Below are 24,204 nucleotides of genomic sequence, written 5' to 3' on the forward strand. Positions count from 1 at the left end.
AGTTTGGCAGTCAGTGAGGTGTGTGTGGGTGTGTGTTTGTGGTGAGCAGGAAGTAGGGCTCTCAAGTGTTTAATTTAATTAGAATTCCAAACAGAGATTGGGTGGAATGGTCTAATAAACTTGAATAAAAGGGCTTACAATAGTCAAATCAATGTTATTATAGATTTCTTTCCAAGCTACTATTATCAGCATCTTATATGAACATTTGCACATTTGGTTATGTGTTGATTTTTTCATTACTCTTGGAAATACAGCTGCGGGAATGTTTTTTGAGTATGTAACAACATGGCAATAATCGCCTTAACAGACAATTTGGCCAATGTTGTGTGTGAAGCTTGCTTTGTTGCCCCAAGTGTGCAACTTGTGCACTTTTAAATGGTCAATATAAAGATTAGCAGGGTTGACCAATACTGTTTAGAAAGACAAAATGCTTAGTAATGTAATACATCTATTATTGTGAACATTTCTTGACGCATTACATCTGAAATACAATATTAAAATGAGGGATGTCACATTACCACATTAATGCTCCCGATGTTTTAGAGTGTCGGGAATTTGTCGAACTTCCTAGCAACAATTCAGAAATCATGTTGTATTAAAGTGAAAAACCTTCTTACTAGGGATGCCAGCGATTGTTCGAATATTCGTTACAGTCTCTATAATCGAAAATTATTTTTAAAATTCGATTTTATTTATATATTTTTTTTATTATTATTTATGTTTTTCTTTTTTTTCCTGGCATAGTTTCAACCAAAATATAGACTAATGCTAATAATAGTAATATAATAATTGTAAATGGCCATTGGTCACACCACCAGTTTGTTTTACTGTAAACTTGGAGGAAGCCAGCAGCGCAGGCTGCGCAGAGTGCAGACTGCTGCAGCCTGCTGCAGCCTGCTACACACCGACCCCCCCCCCCCCCCCCCCCCCCCCCTTCTCCGTCACACGTGCGATTGATTTATTGGCGATATACAGAACAGTGAGAACAACACAACTAAAGATGAACAAAGCGGCACGTTCAAAGAAGAGTTCCTCGTGGAACTACTTCAAACTGACAAGTGCAAATGAAGTAAAATGCAAGCTCTGCGAAAATACTTTTTGCTTTTTCTCTCCCGCGGGGGGGGGGGCGGCGAATAATCGATTAATATTCGCCAGGGCTGTCCGATTTTCGAATTTGATCATGGTCAGTTTCTGGCATCCCTACTTCTTACCACTTACATTTCTTTATTATCTCCCCCCAAACATTCCAAGTAAAGACTAATATTTAAATGAATGTGATTAATCACAGATTATTATTGTGATCACCACAATTACATTTTTGAATCTATGTACAGCACTAATCAGAATATAATATGTGGATATTTGACTTCCCATGGTTATTGTGGGCTCTGAGGAATAGGATTGTGTTGCTGTGGATGCAACTCTGAGTCAGAGACGGACGGCTCTTATGTAACTGTTCCAAGGCTGGGTTCATTTGGGGGTAACTGAACACAGGCCCACTTGGTTGGATTTGTTTATAAAGACTTTCTGTTTGTATCCTTCCAGGTTGACCTCTTTCGTGATGAAGTCCTTTGGCGGGGCGAAACCGTACATCTTTGTGGAAGACAAGCACATTCAAGAAGCCCGGAGCTGGCTCTCCGATCTCCAGCGGTCTGACGGCTGCATCAGATCTGTGGGGAAACTCTTCCACAACGGCATGAAGGTGACGACATCAGTCTGAAACTTGGACATTTTAGCTGGGAATATAGGGTTTCACATCATCTGCCTTTAGTCGTTTAGAGCTCTGCTTGGGTGATTTTCTTCCTATAAGACATAAACCAGAGAATTAATTCAATGTGAGGAGAAAATTGCATGTTGTCTCTGAGAGCTGTGTGCAGGGAGGGATGATAGCCCCAGGCCTGCCAGCAAGCAGCACACTCTTAACGGCAGAGGAAATATCCCAAACTAATTATTTCTAGCCTATCCAACTACAACATTTCATGAAACCAACTAACACCAAAATAAATGAAAGATGCGTGGCATATGCCGGTACCTATGTTTTTTGGAAAGTAGTTGTATTAGATAAAAAGCTCTTAAAATAGATCATTCTCAATATCAGCTGATGACTGTGTTGAGCGACGGATTATTCTCAGACACACACACACACACACACACACACACACACACACAGACACACACATGCATACACACACACACACACACACACACACACACACAGACACACACATACATACATACATACACACACACACACAGATTCCCATTTAGGAAGTACATGGCACATTCACCTTGTAACACCTTTAATACATTTTGAACATCTAACTTAATCATACACTTTAAATACCCTTCTCACTTTCATCACAAGAAGGGGGTAAACTTTGGATGCAAATGAGATAAGGTGTTGTAAAGATCTGCAGCCCCGGTTTTCTTCTGGCCCAGTCAAATGTAATGTTGTGGATTGAAAAGGGTTTACTACGGTGGGCGACAGGTGCTACAACGGGACCAAAACACTTCCATTAGGAGAAACGTGCTTCACTTTCAAAAACAATGCAAATATAAAAACACAAATGTGCCAAACATCTTCACCAACTTGACGAAACATGTGCAGTGTTTACTAAAAGCACTGCATAAACGTTTTTAGACAAACTAAAGTTTGCACATTCTTGTTCATTTAAATTTAATCAAGAGTTTAATAGCCGAGGGCCGTGCATCTGTAATAAAACACAGAAATGCTTCCAATCAGCAGTAACTGAATCAATTTTGTCACCAAATGAATAAACATGCACATAAAGGGCTCTGTGGCTGAGTATGTTTCACACATTGTTTTAAGATAACGGCCTCAAACAAAGTGCAGGTAAGACATCAATACCAAGAACATGGTTCAAACGTTTCTATGGATGTCCGTCTTTAAGCCACTAAATGTGTTCTGCAACAGATTAGCTTGTTATTAGCCTAGCCTATGGCTGGAAATAACTTTAGCTATAGATAGCTGTTTATCATTTGCAGCCTCTACTAGCCTATTAAAAGGAGTGATGAGTCCACCTCAGTTTTGTCTGCGAATAACATCTGAAAATTGCAGGTCACTCAGTTCCTTAAGGCATGCTTAAAGTTAAAGCTTATCACTTACTTTCATTTAGATTATTGATAGGTTGATGGATATAATCGGGGAGCATCTGCAAAACAGTGAAAGTTAATGGAAATGTTCTCAAGCATATATAAAGTGAATAGAATAGGTCCAAGTACAGAACCCTGTGGGACTCCCCGAATAATTGTGGCTTTGCCCAGCTCATTCATGCCAACGACATGTTCCGGCCTATGTAATGGACCTATAAGATATAGCAAGACCAATAAAGAGAAAAGTCCATGATCTTAATCTTTTTTTAAGTGCTCCGATGCACCCGAAATTCTGATGGAAATCGTTAAATAAAATAGTGTCGAGTGTAAAGAATCCCACACCTGTTTAGTGCAGCTTTTGCAGGATCTTAAAAAATAAATATTATATTCAACATAACCACAATAGCAACTTGTGTGCCATGTACATGCACTTTGTAGTTCTTGAAGTTGCCAGTATTGACAGTGACATGAATAAAAGTGTGTTTTCTGACTGTTCCTCCTGTGATGTTCCTAACAGGGAGGAGTGAGTGACGATGTGTCTCTGACGGCCTACATCACAGCTGCCATGTTGGAGCTCGACACAAACACCTCGGTGAGTCTCGCTCACAACTCAAACTCTGATGAACTTTCATTGTTGATATCCACCTGTTGCATTCCTGATGTTATCATGATGTGCGTCTGATAAGTGCTCGTTCTGCAACAATGATACATTTACTGTAAATATTCTGCAACCTGGATCCTTTAGATTCATTATTAAGTCAAACACTAAACATAAAAACATTGTTTTCATGCCCTGGTAAATATAAAAACGTTGGGCTATTTGCTCCCATAACTCTTTCAGACCATTTTGAGAGCAGAACATCCAAAATACACATTTTATGTGTTTATTTGTTTCTAACTTTGTTTATTTCTTAGTGTGGATTTCTCTTTAATTCAACATAAATGTGGCAACTTGTCAAAAGGATTATCTTATTGTAAATAATTAACAGGGGGAAAAGTACATGTTGATCTATTACTTAAAGTGTTCCCCTAACACATGTAGTGTCACACAACAAAAATGCACTATCATCAATATTGAGTGGATGTCATTGCTATCTTTCACTATTATCTTTCAGAGATGTGTACTTGTGTTCTTTTTGACTCTTCATCTTGAAATAGGCTGTGTTTGAATATTTCCGTTCAAATGACTTCGTATGCAAAATGAATACGGTTCATTGTTGTGGTTGATACAGTTCTCTCCCTCCTTTATATTCTGCTGCTCATTGTCTCCTCTGTGTGGGTGCTGGGTGTGTGACAGGACCCCGTGGTGCAGAGGTGCCTGAGCTGTCTGAAGGCATCAGTGGACTCCCAGCTAGAAAACCTGTACACCACGGCGCTGCTGTCCTACACCTTCACTCTGGCTGGAGACGAGGAGACGAGGAGCAAACTCATCACTGACCTGAACCAGAAGTCCAACACGCAGGGTAAGACGGTGGAATCGGCAACATCCGGACCTCAGTTTTTCTCCTTAAACTAAGTTAATGCTACACGAGCATAACGCTGGGAAAGGCTAGACCTCTGAAAACACTGTCTCATTGATACATGTTTTACTAAAGCTGAATTTGTAGCATGAAAATTAGTATTAAAAAAACGGCGAAGTTCAAATAGCAGTCAGAATTAAATATTGAAAGAAATCAGCATAACTGTTCAAATGGAAGTGCTGAAAGGAAGTAGATGTTGTAGTGTAAGCCTTGGACATATTCATATTTCTCTTTAACTACTTTAATATTCCTTTACGTCAGATTGCAAGCAATTGTTAAACGTAAGTGACATTTTAGTGAAAGTGGAAAGCCTGAACTCTGTGCACTGTAAGCAGTTTTTTCTAGCAATGAAGGCAGTTGAAAAAAAATAACATTTATCTTTAAGAAATAAACTGTTAAAAATGAAATGTTGGAATAATAGATTTATTTTTTGTCAGTATATTGTTGTTTTAATACGGATTCTAGCCACAAGAGGCAATACGACTGAACAGATAAGCACAGATTAAAATGCATTTGTAGTCACAAGAAAGACATAACACTTATGTTGTAGAATAAACAATATATATAGCTTCTGTTTTGAAGTGCAACGAGAAATCAAAACTCACCTTGAAGAAAACATGAATGCTTTTAGTTTTTAGAACATGCAGTTCAGCCTCCATTAAGGATTATCCACCTTCATTTAAAAAACATTGCCAAACGACGATTAAAAGTTCTCCTACAAAACCTAGAACACCGAGCTAGTGCACAGGGTCGGTCATTGAATCAACTGTTCTGATTGACAGGCGGCTCCCGTCACTGGGAAAGAGCCGGGGCTTCTGGGAAAGGCCTGGACTCTCTGGAGGTGGAGATGACCTCCTACGTCCTGCTGGCTCTGCTCTCCGGTCCGGCCCTGCCAGACTTCGGCCTGGATTACTCCTCCAGCATCGTGCGCTGGCTGGTCCAGCAGCAGAACCCGTACGGGGGCTTCTCTTCCACACAGGTAACACGCATCACACACAGGTGGCTTATGGGAAAACTCTTCTTAGTGACACCTGGCATAGCAACTTAAAAATCAGCTGCTGAGAGAGTCGATTGAGGCAACAATTGCATTGATTGAGGCAACAATTGCATTAACCTGTTAAGCACCAAGCCTGTTTTTCATGTTTCAGGCTCGAAAATGACATGCCCAAAACAAATGACTACAACTTAACTTCTAAAAGGGTTATATGAATAATTTCTTTTATCAAAGCAAGGTTACATCTGTGAGTTGGATGTAGAAGTGTCAGAATCAATATAGATGTTTTTTATTTTAAAGAAAATTCAGATTTTACATAGTAAAAAACTGTAAATTATAGTGTCCGTCCAAAGATTCTTTTTTACTTATAGTGAACACTACCCTTGTATGATGGGTTAGTAGACTAAAAGCTTTAGGAATCCAAAGTACAATATATAATAAGTACCCTGTATCAAGATTGATGCAAAACAAGTGACATTTGACCTTTTTTGAGAGGTTTAGCCAAAACCACTCCACCTCTGAGGTGATTTGGGTGAAAATGGTTTTTTTTCCATATCTCTGGCCCCCCTTGCTCGATTTGGATGGTTGACACCTCTTTCTGACCGTTAGAGCCAATAGAATCGAAGGGGGAGTCCCCCACACACACACACACGTTGTGAAGAGAAGAGGTGGGGGCTTCGCGCATGTAATTTTGCATCAGAGTGGACGATCTCTCGCTCTGACATTTGGAAACGGAAAAGCAGTTTTAATGCTTATGGATTATCAGAAATCATTTCAAAGAGGACACAGACACATTGGATTAACCTATGGATTAACTGCAGCATCGTTTTTTTATCGTTTTAATGCCATTGAAGACCAGTTTTGACCAAGGTAAGCCATGTTAGCGTTTCTAGCTACCTAGCTCCACATGTTCTGATGTACGCTTTCATTTATAGCGTCGCAAATTTTTATCACTGAGTGTTGAGGTTTTTTACACAGATTCTGTGTCTCCAGGAGATGCTAATCGATGGGTTGGCTGTGCATCTAGGATAAGTAATAAGGGAGTTATGAGTGAGTTTAGGTGCAGTGATAGGTTATATTTTTTCGCTCGTGGCTAATTCAGAGGCTGAGTGCTAGCATTGTGGGTTTTTTTTGGGGAAAAAAATTAAAAAGATCAGTTAGCTGAGTTTATTCCCGTTACATGGATGTAAAACATTCATAGTTTATTAAATATTAAGATTCCTTAGACGTTGTTTCCTGCAAATGACGCATTTATCCGCCCGGTACCGGGGGGGGGGGGCGGTGCGTAACAGGTTAATAAATGGTTATTAGTATATTAATCCTGCTAAAATCTTTAAACCTGTTAAGCCCGAGAGACCCCGGTACCGGGGCCCTCCCGCAACATCTTGCAGGAAACGGTGTCTGAGGGCATGTTCATTTAATAAACTATGAATGTTTTATATCCATGTAACGGGAAGAAACTCATCTAACTGATCTTGTGCAATGCTGACGCTGAGCCTCTGAATTAGCAACGAGCGAAAAATGCTAACAGATTACTGCACCGAAAATCACTCATAAAACCTTATTATTTATCTTTTCTGCACATCCAACACATCGATTCACATCGTGAGGTGACACAGAATCGATGGGTACATACATTATCACTCTATGATACGAACTCGCGACTTTATAAACAAAAACAGACATCAAAACATGTGGCGCTAGGTAGCTAAAAACGCTAACATGGTTTACCTGTGTCGTAGTCTGGTCAAAAGTGGTCTTCAATGGCATTAAAACGATAAAAACGCTGCTGAAGTTAATCCATAGGTTAATCCAATGTGTCTGTGTCCCTTTTAAATGATTTCTGATAATCCATGAGCAATAAGACTGCTTTTCCGTTTCTAGATGTCAGAGCTAGAGTATAGGTTCGCTCTGATGCAAAACTGCATGCGCGAAGCCCCCACCTTTTTTTTTACCGTGTGTGTGGGGAAATTCCCCTTCGATTCTATTGGCTCTAACGGTCAAAGAGATGTCAATCACCAAAATCGACCAATGGGTTCCAGAGAAACGGTAAAACCCCCATTTCCACCCAAATCACCTCAGAGGTGGAGTTTTTTTTGGCTAAATCTCTCTAAAAAGGTCAAATGTCACTTGTTTTGCATCAATCTTGATACAGGGTACTTACTATATGTTGTACTTTGGATTCCTAAAGCTTTTAGTCTACCTTACCATCATCCAAGGGTAGTTTTCACTATAAGTAAAAAAGAATCTTTGGACGGACACTATCATTTACAGTTTCTTACTATGTTCAATCTGAATTTTCTTTAAAATAAAAAACATCTATATTGATTCTGACTTTTCTACATCCAACTCACAGGTTTATCATTACTTTGAGAAAAAAGATTATTAATTTAACCCTTTTAGAAGGGAAGATATGGTCATTTGTTCTGGGAATGGCATTTTCGAGCCGGAGACCTGAAAAACAGGCTCGGGGCTTAACAGGTTAATGCTTGCAATGATGGCACCCTCCTGAGTGAGCACCACTCAACTATAAAACACATACTGTACGTAACGTAAAACACCCACAGACCAGGTACCCGTTATAAAACCCTAGACATATACTCCGAAGGGGTTTCTCAAAATGTTGACCTGATGACAGGTACTTTTACTTTACCTGAGTTTTCTCATTTAATGCTGCTTTAGGCTTCTACTCTACTGTTTTTAGGAAGCCGGCGTGGTACTTTTTACTCCCCTCTATTTATCTGACAGCTTAAGTCACTAGTTACTTTGAACACACACATTATATAGGTTAAGATATTCAGCAGCAGTATACAAAATGATTACTATCAGTCACCATTTAACACCTTGGATACAAAAATATTGGGATCAAAATATACTTAAGTAAGATCTTGAATGCAGGACTTTTACTTGTAACACTTCATCCTAGAACACATTTTTTTAAACTTGTAATCCTGATGTAGTGTAGATCTCGATAAAAACATATTTTAAGGTTACATTTAACACCTTCATACCAACATTTCCGTTCCTCATGTAACCCCTCTGGCCCTCAGGACACGGTGGTGGCCCTCCAGGCCCTGGCTAAGTACGGCGCGGCCACCTACAGCGCGGAGGGCAGCACGGCGGTGACGGTGACGTCTCTGGGAGGCCTGAACACAGAGTTCAGGGTGGATCAGAGCAACAGGCTGCTGTACCAGGAGCAGAAGCTGAGCGAGGTCCCCGGAGAATACACCGTCAGGGCCCAGGGCCAGAGCTGCGTCATGGCACAGGTACGGGGCATGGGTGTATAAAGAGAACTGGATACTGCGTCGGAGGAGGAGGAGGGGCCTCCTTCAGTCCTATGAGAGTTGCTCAGTGGCGCATGGAGCCCAAATGGTATGATGCTCTCGAGAGCAAAATGTCACAAATTACCCGTCATGCCTGCCTGTCGAGAGCAAAGTGCCCATATGTACGCTCATAGAGCATGCGCACTTGAGTTCTCCTTAAGCCCTGCCCCCGATCTCCCGCTATCTGCTCAGTAGAATGGAGAGAGAAAATCAAACTGGATTCAGGTTTTAGCGTATTTTACACATTTTAAAACCCTAATGATTCAAATAGGGGCTATACAAGTGTTCATACTGGTTCCTTTATTTTTATTTTTTTTAATTATCCGCTATTTTACAGACGTCTCTTTCCCAATCCAAGTCAATGGGGAAAAGTAATTTTGGGCCCAATGATGCAGAAGTTGTAGAACCATAGTTTGGCCACTACGAATATTTGCATGAGTGTCCGGCGCACTTGGGTACTGGGGTCTTGGTACGGGGGCCTCGAAGGACGAGAAAAAGAAGAGCCTCGCAACACAAAGGGCTACAATTGACTGCAATACAGAAGTAAACTAAGAAGTAAAAGGAGTATATGATATTTTAATCCAAAGATATTTGATCAAAGCGTATTGTTCTTTTGTACTGTGTATTGACTGTGATGAGCTGTCTCTCAGATCTCCATGCACTACAACATCCCCCCTCCCCCCGACTTCTCTGCATTTAACATCACCACCAACACCATGACCAAGTGCAACATCAACAGGCCGCAGCTCATCCTCTTTGTGCATGTCAGGTACTGTGTGTGTGTGTGTGTGTGTGTGTGTGAGCTGTAATAGAGATTGGAAACCTTTTAGTTTCAGTAATACAGTGAAGGAAATAATCATTTAATCCCTTGCCGATTTTGTAAATTCACCCACTTACAAATAAATGAACAGTCTATAATTTTAATGGTAGGTTTATTTTACTAATGAGAGACAGAATATCAAAAAGAAAATCCAGAAATGTTCCTCATAAGAGATATAAATTGATTTGCATTTAACTGTGGGAAATCAGTATTTGATCCCCTTGCAACAAACAAGGATTCTGTCTCCCACAGACCGCTTACAGGAGTCCTTTTCCTTTAAAAAGTACTCCTAATATCAACTTGTTACCTGTACAAAAGTTACCTGTCCACAGAATCGATCAATCAGATTCAAACCTCTCCACCATGGGACATGTTTTGCACGGGGATCAAATACTTATTTCACACTTTTAAAAGCAAATAAATGTTTGTCTTTTATTTAATGTCAATTTCTGGATTTTCTTTTTCAAATAATAATAATTTCCTTCACTGTATATGTTGGTCGCAAATATTCAATCATACCAAAAAAACAAAAACTGTGAACAGTTAGTTATTGCGTGTTGTGTGTGTGTGTGTGTGTGTGTGGTGTGTGTGTGTGTGTGCAGGTACCAGGGCAGGAGAGAGGAAACCAACATGGTGATCATCAACATCAAGCTGCTGTCTGGATACATTCTGGATAAGAGCTCCCTGGAGCTGGTCAGTTCTTCCACTGAATGGCACACATTTAGATACTTTGATACACATGTAGTCTGTGCAGTACTATCAGACTGTAAGACTGTAGCAAATTCATACTACATAATATTTGTTTATATTGGTGTATACTGATGGCTGTGTGTTCTGTGCTTATTTTTAGCTGAAGAGCGACCGCTCAGTGAAGCGTGTGGATCTCGACGAAGGATACATCAACATCTACTTAGACGGGGTAGGAAGCACTGAATGTGTGCCTCAGAGACGCATGAATTAAGCCTTTATTTTGTATCATTTATTTAAACCATTTCGACCTGTGTGCAGAGCATAAAGTAAATAGTATGATTTTGTTCTTTTGTGGTTGCAGTTGAAAAAGGATGAGATGCTGATATACAGTGTGACACTGGAGGAGGATGTTCCTGTCAGGAATCTGAAACCAGCTGTGGTCAAAGTCTACGATTACTACCAGACAAGTAAGAGCTTCATGGTTACTTAGTTTGTAATGTATGTGATGCTCAGTTTCTTTAAGTTAACTAAATGTACGGAAGCCCTGAGAGGCAAGATTTATTATTATTTATTATTTTTTCCCCTTGTGATCCATTTTATAATTTGGATTTATATTTTTTTGTCACCTGTCTTTGAGTCAAGCACACTTTATAGAAAAGGTTTGCTAAGAAAATCTTTCTAAGATAAATAATATTAAAATGTTGTCATTTGTGAAAACGAGTTTTGCCCGGACGATTTTTCATCTTTTTCGATCCATAAACTGATTTTTTAACTAAAAGCACTCGTGTTTTCCAAGCACTCTAAAAACAGGGAGCATGTACCTGAAAGAAAACATGTCTGATTCATATGGTTCACTTCCCGCTTCTTGAGCCCAAAATAAGAATAACAACAAACGCATCGTAAAAATGTTTTATCCTGGCCAACTTTTAATTTCTGTCACAGATAAAATAAGAAATAGGGACTTAAAATATTTTCCTAGCAAAGGTTTTCCTAAGTCATAAAAACAAATTAAACATTTTATTACTAACTTCTCATGGCTTCCATACAACGACACAGTATTTCCTCCCTCGTATTACTCACCCTGTTTCTGATGTTTGTGGTGATATTTGCAGGTGACGAGGCGGTCACTGAGTACTGCTCCCCCTGTGCAGAGAGTAAGTAACATTGTTCAGATCTGTGATGACTTCATTCTTACTGTTGTGCCAAGTGGAATTCAAAACTAGGGTTTCTGTAAGTGTCGTATTGAAACAGTAAATGTGTTTAGTCCACAGGTAAATAACACAAAGTTTTCTCTTCCAGGTGACGTCATCAACGAGCTGTAACTCACTTGGCAGAATCAATGCGTCGGAGAAAGAAACTTCTAGATGTTCATTTCTTTGACTGTGTCTTCATTTGTTTTTACTCATTTTAACTGTTTTAGCTTTGTTTTATTGAGTGAATTCCACCATTTTTAAACATTTTCTTTTTTGTTTCTACTTGCCGATCCATTGTCCTGTAACTGTTGTTAATGAAGCAATAATCAGTCTCTCCTGGACACTGGAACCTACTCATTAAAACCCGCTGAGGTGAAGAAAAGCAGACAGAGATTGTGTAACAGTTCTGTTTTTAATAGATTTAACAAAATCCATATTATTCATACGTGAAAATAACGCATGAGACATACAGGGTACCAATAACACAGTATGGTCCGAGTATTGATTGTGTGTGTGTGTGAGAAACAGAAACTATTTTCTAGAAAAGTACAGTCTCATGAGTGATAGGTGTGTTATACTGTGTGTTCTGCTGTACCAGTAAATACAAAAGGTAGATTGATACATCACTACCATACAATTTTCAATGTAACTGACCGACAATAAAATTTCTAAAATGACAAAAATAAGTAAAAATTGTCTTTTTCATACAATACCGTTTCATTTCAATAGTAATATTATTTTTTTCATTCAGGCATCCTCTTTACAGTATATTTAGTTTCCTTTCTTCTCGACATAGATTACAACTAATGTATATACCAGCTACTATCAACAGACATGATTTAACAGCCTTGCCAGTGTTGAATAGTTTGGTTTGCACGCGGTAACTGTGCAGTGTACGGAAGCCCAGAGAGGCCAAAGAAACGTTTTTTTTTTTATCTGGCTTTTTCTTTTTCCTCCCTAACTTAATTTCAGATATTTTTTAAATCATAAACACCAGAGAGAAAAAAACAAAAATGGATCATCAGATTTCTTTCTCACTTATATCTCTGGGCTTCCGTAGAAGGGGAAGTAAAGGCAAGGGGACAGAATATATTAAGGTCTTTTCACTATTCTTCTTTTTCAATAGTAAACGTGTAACTATCTCAGGCACCACAACCATAAATTATCGTTACATGAAACTAAACGAGAGTTCCACATGCTCTGAAAATCACAGTTTGTCGTCGTCTTCTACAAAACAAACGGCATCCGGAATCTGTTTACTACAAACCGTCAATAGACTCACAACGCAATGATCGACACTTGACGACAGTCTTTTAAAGCTGAAGATATTTTTTTTATCCGCTCTCATGCATGCAAGCCTCCACTCGGAGGATTCAAAGCAGGGGTCTTTATCACTTCCAATTCAGTGAAGTTAAATAAAAGTCGACTGAACAGAGTTTTGTTAGTTCAAACAACTACGATAAAAAAAGGCTAATTATATATTTAAAAATAGTCAAATTAATTGATAACCACATTTCCAGGGGGTTTGCATCATATCACAAGTTTACTTACTTTTGGCAAATATTGTTATTTGTAAATAATTATTTGTTTATGTGATCTTAAGACGGTTCATTAACAGTTGCAAACGATGCACATCCCATAGTGCTAACAGCGGCCGCAATCAATTATCTGTGAATTCCCCCATCAGTTACAATAATGCCAGTGAACTAGCTGCCATGATGTATAAAGAGAACTGGATAAAGCTTTGGAGGCGGGATCACTTTATCCGGGGTTTTGGACCAATAGAGCGCTTGAGTTAAGCCCCGCCTCCAATATGCCAGTCTTGTCTTAGTCAAATGAATGGCTAGGGAAATAAAGCTGAATTAGTCTTTTAGTGCATTCTAAGACTTTTAGACCCTGATGCTTTAAATAGGGGCTATTCAGGTGTTCAAACTGGGTAGTTGATTTACCTTTATGTTTTTCCCAATGCAAGTCAATGTGAAAATGTATTTTTTGGCCCATTGACGTCACAGGCAGAAACTGTAGTACCACCATTCGGCCACTTGGAACATCTGCTTTAACGTCCGGCTCTCGTCCCGGGGGCTTAGCTGATTCCCACTGTGCTCAGGGCCTCTGGTATATCTGCCTGTAAGGATGCTAGAGGCATGCTAACTGCTAACTTTCCACATACGGCCTTTACAGCATTAATGCGATTGTAGATGTCAACAACACAAAGTCAAGGCACAGTTCAGGATTAGTACGTATTGTTGATCCTGTGGTGACCTGTAGCACTGCACTGTGTGGCTTTAGGCTGGCAGTGATGATGGTGTGAAGAAATGGGATGTAGTGTTAGCAGCACTCAGGTGAAGTGAGTGGTGAGCATATATGTTTCACGTAGAGTGGACTCAAATCATTTCCAGGTCCTGTTGACTGACTTCTCACATTTCATTCACAATAAGATTCTTTCAAATATATTTATAATAATTGATTAACCCTTTTCAATGCGGATTATTTTAAACTCTTTCTGTCTTAACTAAACGTAGTCATGATGGAACACTCAAACATTGGCATGACGTCATTTGGCAATATTCTCTAAAAAAAAGAAAAAGAAATGAAAACAAAATACAAAACGTTCGACAAATAGTAACTAAAAGGTCTCCATTTGGCAATATAGAAAGGCTTTTTAAAAGTCTTTGACAGGTTTTGGTTTATATACAGATGTGTGTGTCCCCTCCAAGGGCTCCCTTTTTCAATCCGAGCTGAATCACGTAGAAAATGTGGAGGTGAAAACGTCTACATAGTAAAATAAAAGTGTGAAAATAAAAAGTAACAAACAAGGCGTTGTGTCCGCCAGAGCGGCAACAGGAAGTGTCTGTAGAGTCTGTGGGGGGGGGAAGAGAGTCCCTGCCGAAACGGTCCGCACTGTGTGTCTCAGTTCATGAACTGTGTGTATCCCTCGGCTCCCGTGACGATCACGTCCATCCAGATCCTCATGGCCTCCGCTGCGGGGGCCACCATGTAGTACAGCCGGTCGTGGGTCTTCACGCAGAACGTCAGGGAGGGGTTCGGACTCTGGAAGAAGGAGAGAGAAAATAAGAATTAGACCTTCACAGTGGTTTCAGAATACAATTTTTTGTTATTCAGGACTCTAAAATCAGTTGGGTTTTCGTCTAAATGACATGGAGTTGGATTCTGATTGGTTGATTTGGAAGTTTGAAAAAAAAGGTCTGATGAATTTAACAAAAAGACTGATTTGTTTGGATACCCCTAACAAAAGAACACCATTTAATACTTAAATAAAATACTTATAAATATTTTTATATATATATATATTTGTGACGCCCACAAACATAACGTGAGTGGTTCAGTCTGTAGGGGATTGGACTTTGGACCGAAGGGTCGCCGGTTCACGTCCCGATCGGACCAAAAAATACGGAGTGTGGACTGGTACTGGAGAGGAGCCAGTTCACCTCCTGGGCCACTGCTGAAGTGCCCTTGAGCAAGGCACCTAACCCCCAACTGCTCACTAGCGCCGGCTAGACTGGCTGCCTCCACTCTGACCTCTCAACTGCATGTGTGCATATAACTGTGTGTATTTGTATATGTATGTGCATGTTGTAAAAAGTGTGTACTGTATGACCTGTAAACGCATGCGTGTGTACGACAGAGTGGAAACTGAATCTTCTTCTTCATTTGGATTCATGATGGCTACACTGTCTCCAGTAAAGAATAGAACAAGGAAGATGGTCCACTATATATGAAGAGGTTAAATGACTGGAGGACAGTGAAAATCAACAGAAGAAGACAGACAGGAAGTGAACTCTAACAGGAACACTATGGGCTCTGGCCGTGTTTAGAGGCTGGTTCATTGCCTAGAAAATGTGAACCGCTTGGATAGAAAACTTCGATCAGTGCTGCCGCCATTTTAAGTTACGTTGCTATGTCGCAGTTCCAGCCGTTGGTATGCAGTGGAGTATTTTAACTTTGCTGAAGCAATAGGTTCATTTTTAAACAATATTGTGAGTCAATTCATTGGTTTATTATGTCATGTTAAAGGTGGGATAATGTGCAGCATCGGGATCCTGGTCACCCATGTAAGGGTCTCTTACATGATACATTTCAACCTTAAAAACATTAACAACAATAAATCAAGTATGAAAAACCAACACCAACACTTGGCTCTGGGACTGAAATGTAAAGTATGACAGACACATCTGTATTCAATTCAGCCCAAAATACGAGCATTAATACAAGAATACTTATGCTGTCAATGAGTTTTGGTCAAAAACCAAGCAGTCCAAGATATATGAATGTCAACAAGTAAACTTTTAAGGGTGTCTTCTGCATTAAACTGGTGTTTTTGGAGGCGAACCACCCATGCTACTGTACAAGTGATTTCATCTTTGTGTCTAAGTGCCTCAGACTTGATAGTTTCTCCTCTGTAATGTGACATTGGAAGTGACAAGTATAATCAAAGTTGCAGAGTTGATCAGTGAGGCAGAGTACGGAGTATCGCGACAGGCCATCACACACACACACACACACAGAAGATGAGGAGGCAGCAAAGCTTTATGTTGGAGATGAAAAATAGATGACAAGACGTGTGAGGCTGAAGACAAACAGCACTCAGCGTGGATCATACAGAACAGAAATATGTCCGAGAACAACACCTACGGCTCTACGGAACAACACAGACACGTTTCTTTGAAAAAGAGTTGAAGGAAGAGAGAGCACTAATGGTTCTGTCAAACCCTAAATAAAGTAAGAATGCTTGTTTTTCATCTTTTTTGGTGTTCTCATTACCCAGACTTTCAAGCAAAGTCTACCTTAAGATAGAAATGTTATGTATTAACTGTATCTCCTTTGTACGGAAGCCTTGGGAGGCAAATTCAAAAAGAAATGGTTTTTGATTATTTCCATATATTCTACATGCTAATTGCTTCATGTTGAAACATTTTCAAATTGTATGTTTATATATATATATATATATGAAAACAAAATGATTACACATTCCTAATTGAATACTTGATTCTAATTGGTCAATTCAGATATTTCAGAGGTTGTTAATACCTGATAACACACCACTATATGTGGCTGTGTATTAAGCCGGCTCATCAGGCTTTGTGATCACCCTGTCCGTATTCTTCTTTCCATAATGAACGCCTTGCTGCACATTATCCCTTAAATACATATCTATCTATACAATCACCTCATTCATACCTCCCCACATTGCAGTGGACCGTACAGATTTGATTTAACAAACTGTTTCCTTATTTTATATTCCTAAATCTTATAATTGCATATATTTTGTACTGTTGGAGGAACCTGGGATTTAAGAGTTTCAAAACATCCAGCAGCTATTGTGCATATGACAATAGAGCCTATGAATCTACAAACTTTAAATTCTGACACAGGAAACAGAAATGATCATTTCAATTGCTGAAATCATTTGTGCTTTTGTGGGTTTCTTCTTTGTGCACTTTAAACACAAGGTAGTCTATGGTGTTAGCATGTGACTTTGTTATTGTTGGCCTTTCTTTTGGCTTAAAATGTATTTCAATCTACTAATCTGATTATTTGAGTCCTATTTAGAATATAAAGTAGTGCCCTCTTGTGGTCAAATGTAGTATTACAACAACTGCAACGCAAAGAAATATCCTAAAACAAACAAAGCTTACCTGCCTGTGTTTTTATTTTCACCTGTTCCAAAAGATCATACATGAATCTAAAACAAATGATAACTTGTTCTCATTGGCCCGTAAAGGCTTCCATACCTGGTCTATAAGCAGGGACTTTATAAAACCACTTGACTAGTTTACACTGGGAACACTGGGATGGACAAAGGGATCAAACAGGATTCAACACTACATTTTCACACAAGACTAAGGCTTGTGTCTGAGGTAACGCAACACAGATCTGAACCATGCATCATCAGGCTGTTTCGCTCTCTATCACAATACACAGTGTTTGGTTTGGACACACAGGGTTCAGTTAGGGGTAAAAGGGAGAGAACAGAAAGGCTCATACATACACTGGTCATATTCAAGTTGAAAAATCCCTTCTGTGACAGCAGCCGGCCAAAGCAAAAGCACAAACCGAGGAGAAGAGAAGCAAACAGCAGAATGTGCAGAGTTTTAAATGAAAGAGAGTGCATGAGGAAAGCAAATAAAGTGTGAAAATAAATGAGAGGAAAGCTGTCAGAGTCCATCCACTACAAACCTTAGTGGCGCTGCGGAGGTGATCGTAGTACACCTCTTCTATCGCCTGGAAGTAGATCACTCCCTTCAGCTTGGTCTCATGTTTGTCTGTGGGAGGGAAGATAACATGGGTTTGGTCCAAGACTTCAACACATCGGCAAAGACAGGCTTCACTTGGGTGTCACCTAGAATAACACCGTTAAAAGAAGGGAGAAATCAAACTTTGATCATGACCAATTTATGGTTGCCGATGATGGATGGAAAATGACAAGCGCAGCACTTTTTCCCCGTGTTTTCAAACCGATGGAGCTCTCATTGTATTTTCAGACTTGCCTGCATTCTTACGCTTCTCTGGTACATCATTGCAGTTTGTTTCATCAGCCACTGCAGAACTGCAGTGAGGAACCGGTGGGGAACTCAACAGCCGTCTCTACCTCCAGGCACAAACACTCCACAAGCCAACTTAAAGAGTAGTAGGTAGAAAACACGGCGCCTCATTTCCAGGAATAACAATTTCCTTTTAATACGCAGCCATTATCTGTTAATGACCTCTTTAGCATTCAAACAGCCCTGCATTAGCATCTCATTTGGCTTGCATCTAAACTCCCAGTGTGCTCAGCGTGGATTAGCTCGTGACTCGTGCTCGTCACCTCTCGTTGTTCAAGGTCAACAGACAAGGGTGAGCGGTGCATCTCAATCAGCCTCCTCAGAGAGCGCCGCGCTGCGAGCATTTCAACTAGCGGCGGAGTAATCTCAGCACACCTCCTCACCCCGGCTCGCTTTCAACAAGGTACGCTTTAAGCAGCTTGAAGCAGAACCTTGTGAGCACTTCAAAGGGCCGAGTGGAACAAGAGTCCCCGAGCTGGAGCAGCACATCACAGTCTGCTGCTGCCACTCACACCTCACATGTTAAATGGGAAGTTTACTGCAGATACACTTTCTGACTTTCTTAAAGTCTTCCTTAGATATTCAGTCATATTCCACAAGGGGCTCAGAGTCAATGTTAATCAATATTCATTGAAATTAAGAGAAAAACTTTTCTTCCTTTGGAACAAGCTACTTCATCATTATTCAACTATTTAAAAACATCTTTACTAGCAGATATATATTATTATACAGCAGACAAAAAAAACGGCTTTTTCCACCAGGCTGTCAGGATGCTGAACTCTCACGGCTCCCTCCCACCTCTCCCCCCTGCCGCCATTGGGCCTGGATTTGAACAGTGAATCGTCCCGGTAACGACCCCGCAGCACCGAGTATCCTCAGTATGTTCCTCCTCACTTCTTACCGACATAGTAGGAGAAGGTCCTCTTGAGGCGGTCGAAGACGAACCAGCGCTTCTTCCAGGACTTGATCTTCCCCCCCATCTTCACCAGGTAGCCCTTGCACATCTTCTCGGTGAGGATGAGGTGGTAGCAGGTCTCCACGCTGTGGCCCGACGCCTCCACGTGGGAGCGCAGGTCGAACTCCTCCTTCCTGATGGGCAGGTAGCGGGTCATAGGACGGGCCTGAGGGGAGCGAAGACACCACATGCTCACGGTTAGAGAATGTATTCAGAACTGAGCTGCTGGACTCTTAAGCCCAAAGTAAGGAGTCTGTGTTCAGTTTGAGCTGTGCTCCATTGACTCACAGTAGGGACAGTTTTATGTTTCAAAATATTTTGGGACTTGTCTACTTCCCACACTTTATATAATAATGTACTACTTCTTAGATCTCTTATTGCTGGGTTTCAAAAAACAGAAGAGCTTTAACCACAGAAGAGCATGAGCGCCACATTTGAAAAGTGATTTTATTTTTGTTCTGAGATTATAATCATTAAAACATTTTATTTAATTTGCTTTTGTTGTGTTTTTAAACTAATTCTCTAAATGTTTTTATTGATTAATTATTGCTAATGTTTTTTGTTTCCTTTACTTTCACATGTATTTGATTAAAAGACATTTCTTTATATAATTAAATGTCTTTTAATGGTCTATTTATTCTTTTTTTAATTGCTGCTTTTTTATTAGTTTTTGAGCTAAAACTCTTGCAAATGCTATTTAAATACATATTAATATTATTATCATATATAGTAATTAAAAATGGAAAATTGTGATCCAACGTCACATGAGTCCAAAACTGGGTTACCTGGGTTACATGGGTTACATGGGTTACCTGGGTTACCTGGGTTACCTGGGTAAAAAACAATCCAACTTGAATAATATTGAATACCATTACAACCTGAAGCTTGAGTGGCTCTTTGTCCCCTCAGACTGGACCCCCTCTCCCTCACTGACCTGAGCGAAGTTCTTGGCCCTCATCTTGACCTCCCGCTCCACCAGCTGCTGCCGGTGGAAGGTCTCGTCCTGCAGCCTCTTCTCCGCGTCCTCCCTCCTCCTCCTCTCCTCCTCCAGCATCTGACGGCGAGCCAGGCTCTCTCGCTCCTGCAGGACAGACAGAGGGCTTCATTTCAGATTGACTTTAGACCCATGGAGGGCTTTGCACAGCATGCAGCTTACAGCCAGAACTCAGCAGACCTTCATGTACATTTCTCTGTGAGAGCTGCTCCGCCTCCTTGACTAAAGCAAAGGTGCTCTTGGCTATTTGGTAAAGTTAGAATGAAAGCGTAGACAGGAACACACACTTGTTTATTTACATCATATCTACATGCAGAGACCTGAAGGCAACCAGAGGCCTGTACTACGAAGCCAGATTTTTGCTTAGCGAGCTGACTTCAGGGAAAACTCGGGGTTTCCAGTCCTACGACGCTGGTTCACTTCTTACCGGGCTAGATCTCCATGGTAACTTATGCTGAATGGCTAACCTGCTCCGGAGCAGGTTTGGTTCCAGGATAAGAGATCAACTCAGTGAAAGCACTGCCTGCTGACCAATCAGAGCTCAGTGTGCAGAGTTTAAAGCTATCAAGTCATATTACAGGATAGAGGAAATACAGAAAAACTGCCGTTGTGAACGTGTAAATGAATAGAATATCCCCTCCCATCTTCAGAGCAATCTGACTATTATAACATTAGCGTTAAGAAAGCTTACTTAAATATCTGCCACAAGTTAACATCAGTAACCGGATCAGAGTAACATTACGTACAGTCCGCGGCACTGTGAGTGCAGACGTCGATGTGTCCCATTATCATTCATATCATATCACATCTTAATGTATCATATATTTCCTTATTTGAGTCAGCTTCTTGAGCTGTATCTGGCCGTGCAACACTCACAGTGTCACATACTGTATGCAGAAGTATTATTTTAAGCAACACATTAAGTTGACGAAACACTCGAGTCAAATGTAATTAAAGTCAGATCCACTCGTGTCTTAGACGGGGCAGTGATTTCATAAACCTGTTAATGTACGCATTCAAACGCTTTTTCTTTTACCAGCTGTATTCACCTTGCAGGTGCAGCTATGTGGCTTTTATCCTGGATAAAGTGTTTAAGTCATGGATGTTTAAAGTTGAACTTCTTCATATTTGTCTAATATTATAGTTCTCTTTTCATTCAGGAAGTATGACGCTGCGCTGTCAGGACGCTTGTCCATGTTTGAGATTGGTCAATAGGGTGGTCCTTAAAATTGAAAGTATGAAAGTCTAAGCTCCAACCCCCAGAATTCATTCTATTAGTCAAGAAAACTCTCCTGGTGAATGTTTTCCTCAATCTGACAACATTTACCCCCCCCCCCCCCCCCCCCCTCATCGACCTTGAAGTGCATCCTCAGTTGCAGCACCGTGGCTGCTGGTGTGGCAGCCCAGGTCCATAAAGTTTATTTTCATCACAGATAAATCTGACAATTCGTTTTGGGATTCATCGATTAATCAGACTTATGAAAAAATAAGAAAAATGTCCATCCCAGCCTCTCTTGAACACAGGGATGTTAGCCTTTGCAGAGCATGCACACAAACCTATACTGCATAACACACTACAGGAAAGGGAAAACCCCAAAAGCATACAGGCCTCTTTAAGACAGTCAGAGTTTTATTCAACACACTAAAAAGATCTTATGGTGACATGAGCTTTGAAGTAACTTCATACTATTCTAAACATGTTTACAGATTCATTATCTATCCATGTATGAGAGGAGTTATTATTAGTTAGTATGGTCCATCAAGGCAAATTGATCTGAGTCAAAGGAGTGACATCAAGGATTAAATCAGCTGTACTTTATAAATAGTTAAAACTGAACTCGTAAAAAATAAATCAAAGGGTTACATCCAGCTGTTTGATGTGAGATGGAGGAGGAAAGTCAAATAAACTAAACCCACAGAGGTATTTCCTAAACCAATTTTGATGTAGTTATATTATTTTATAATAATTATTTATATTTCTTATGTCATTATTAGTTTAATTCTTGACCAATTATTACCACAACTGTCGTTAAAAAATGTTGTATTATTATGTATTCTTAATTTGTATTATTTATTTGTTTGGGATTGTGCGGTGAGGTGGGGGGGGATACACACTAAAGCTATACACTTATTATAGAATTGTAATTAAACACATGTTTTCTTATTTGAAAAGCAACTTTTTTAAGGAGAATAATTTATAAAATGGAGAGTAATAAAAAGAGAAATTAAAAGGTGCAACATTTCCAACATAAATTATTAAAAAATATATATAATGAATGACTTTTATATACTGAGATGTCAGATTCTTAGTTCCCAATCCCAATAAGCGTATATAGATGTAATCTTATTCCTGTTCGGTAAAGCCACCTCAGGAAAGGGTGTGTGTGAGGCATCCAGATAATGACCCGTCTGTCTCCATAGGCTTCAAGGACTTCAAATAAAGAAGAAGAAACAAACCGATTTGTCCCATGTTGTCCTCCAGCCTTAGCGGTTCAGGCACACTTTGAAAAAAGGCCCAAAACCCCAAAGATAAGACAAAATGAGTGTATTATTTATAAAGAACTAGTGAAGCAAAGGCTGCTCAGTGACAGGAGAAGTGTGGGAGAAGCTTCAGATATTTTTATTTCAGTCTCCTCGTCTTCATCAGGACACAAAGAGAGGAAGACGTTTGAAACATGGAGGCCAATAAATCTGAATGAAAGCCTCGAGTTGCTACCCAGAAGCTTTTTGATCAAAAAGAGAGATCAGTGGAGAGCTATTGACAGAAACACAGTCAGAACTCTCATCAATCTCTCCCTATGGATTGTGAATAATCCATACTCTTACAGTAACTCTATTATCCAGTCTTACCCGCGATTCGATAAGTCTGGCTTTCTCCAGATGCGCCTCCTTCAGCATTTTCTCCATCTCCTCGATCTTCAGCGTGTCCACTCCTCCGAAGCTGAATCAAACGCAGCAGCACAGGGTTAGCACACAACCTCCACCTGACTTCAAAGATCTGAGACATTTCATATCCTGACTTCTACATCTGACAACTACATCATTTCATATCAAATCAGTTTAATAGAAGTTGGGGTTCAAACCTTATCTGCAGGGCAATAGCTGTATACTGTATAGGCAGTATTGTGAACTATTTCCCCCACAATTCCCAGGAAATCCCTTTCAGTGTTTACGACGCATGTAAAAACGTCTAAAAATGCATTAAAAATCAACATTTTTATTTAAATCCCAGAGAACCACAAAGTGACTTTAGCTAACTTAAAGTCTTGGCCTTTTAATCTACTTTAATAAAACCCTAACTATGTAATTAGTTAAGTTCATAAAAACAGTTTTCGTCAATGGATGTATTAATCCTTTTCATTTCTTTCTTTTAAAACCGGTTTTTGCTTTCCAAAGCTCTCTTGTCATTGTTATCTTAAACTTCAGGAATGTGGTGATACATTGTAATAGTCTATTCAATGTGTCTCTTCCTTTTTGTCAATAAGTATAGGAATTTGGGACGCCGGATAGCTCAGTGGTGAGAGACTGCGGCCCGTATGCGGTTTCCATGGCACAGAATGCGGTTCGACTCCTTGATATTAGTTTATCCTTTTTTGTCAACAATATTCCATGTCGATATCGTCACAGTCAGTGTTCCATGATGTCGGTGCCATCTTATCAACGCCTCATCTTAAACGGCTCTGCGCTGACATTCCCCGTTCTGTTTCTATGGAGATCGGTGCAGCACTGCTGAAAATCGCCAAATCGAGTGCTGCGCTAAAATTATTTAAAATACTTCAACTATGACCTTGTTTACCGCTGACATTTCAATGCACAACCAATCAGATTAAGGATGTATGTAGCGCACAAGCTAGTAAAGGACGGGACCAAACTGAACTGGTTGTTTTAGACGCAAAACTCTGGGCCCAACCCTTGCGAAAATTACGTATCATATGAATGCAGCTAGTCTTCGAAAGAAAAGTCGTATTTAGTCCTAGCTTTCATCTATTACATTTAAATAATCTCAGGCTTGTAAACATTATTTAGGCGATATGAACT

General features: G+C 39.9%; 2 protein-coding genes across 12 annotated transcripts in view; one reads left to right on the forward strand and one right to left on the reverse strand.

The window, feature by feature from the left end:
- LOC117468878 (alpha-2-macroglobulin) overlaps window positions 1–12,337 on the forward strand; it is a 46,905-nt gene extending 34,568 nt beyond the window's left edge. For all 5 annotated transcript variants that reach the window (XM_034113236.1, XM_034113237.1, XM_034113239.1 and 2 more), the window contains 11 exons: window positions 1,546–1,702; window positions 3,632–3,706; window positions 4,412–4,577; window positions 5,417–5,613; window positions 8,679–8,894; window positions 9,602–9,720; window positions 10,374–10,464; window positions 10,622–10,690; window positions 10,823–10,928; window positions 11,574–11,615; window positions 11,761–12,337. In XM_034113236.1, coding sequence (XP_033969127.1) covers window positions 1,546–1,702; window positions 3,632–3,706; window positions 4,412–4,577; window positions 5,417–5,613; window positions 8,679–8,894; window positions 9,602–9,720; window positions 10,374–10,464; window positions 10,622–10,690; window positions 10,823–10,928; window positions 11,574–11,615; window positions 11,761–11,783 — 1,261 coding nt within the window. In that variant the 3' untranslated portion in view covers window positions 11,784–12,337. The remainder of the gene's footprint in view (window positions 1–1,545; window positions 1,703–3,631; window positions 3,707–4,411; window positions 4,578–5,416; window positions 5,614–8,678; window positions 8,895–9,601; window positions 9,721–10,373; window positions 10,465–10,621; window positions 10,691–10,822; window positions 10,929–11,573; window positions 11,616–11,760) is intronic.
- The window catches only part of phldb1b (pleckstrin homology-like domain, family B, member 1b), a 135,377-nt gene continuing 123,220 nt past the window's right edge, over window positions 12,048–24,204 (reverse strand). For all 7 annotated transcript variants that reach the window (XM_034113246.1, XM_034113245.1, XM_034113243.1 and 4 more), the window contains 5 exons: window positions 23,017–23,107; window positions 20,107–20,253; window positions 19,119–19,338; window positions 17,853–17,938; window positions 12,048–14,705 (listed from right to left, as the gene is read on the reverse strand). In XM_034113246.1, the coding sequence (XP_033969137.1) occupies window positions 14,565–14,705; window positions 17,853–17,938; window positions 19,119–19,338; window positions 20,107–20,253; window positions 23,017–23,107 (685 nt within the window). In that variant the 3' untranslated portion in view covers window positions 12,048–14,564. The remainder of the gene's footprint in view (window positions 14,706–17,852; window positions 17,939–19,118; window positions 19,339–20,106; window positions 20,254–23,016; window positions 23,108–24,204) is intronic.

The sequence above is a fragment of the Trematomus bernacchii genome, unplaced genomic scaffold (genome assembly GCF_902827165.1).
Source record: "Trematomus bernacchii unplaced genomic scaffold, fTreBer1.1, whole genome shotgun sequence".
NCBI classification, from domain to species: domain Eukaryota; kingdom Metazoa; phylum Chordata; class Actinopteri; order Perciformes; family Nototheniidae; genus Trematomus; species Trematomus bernacchii.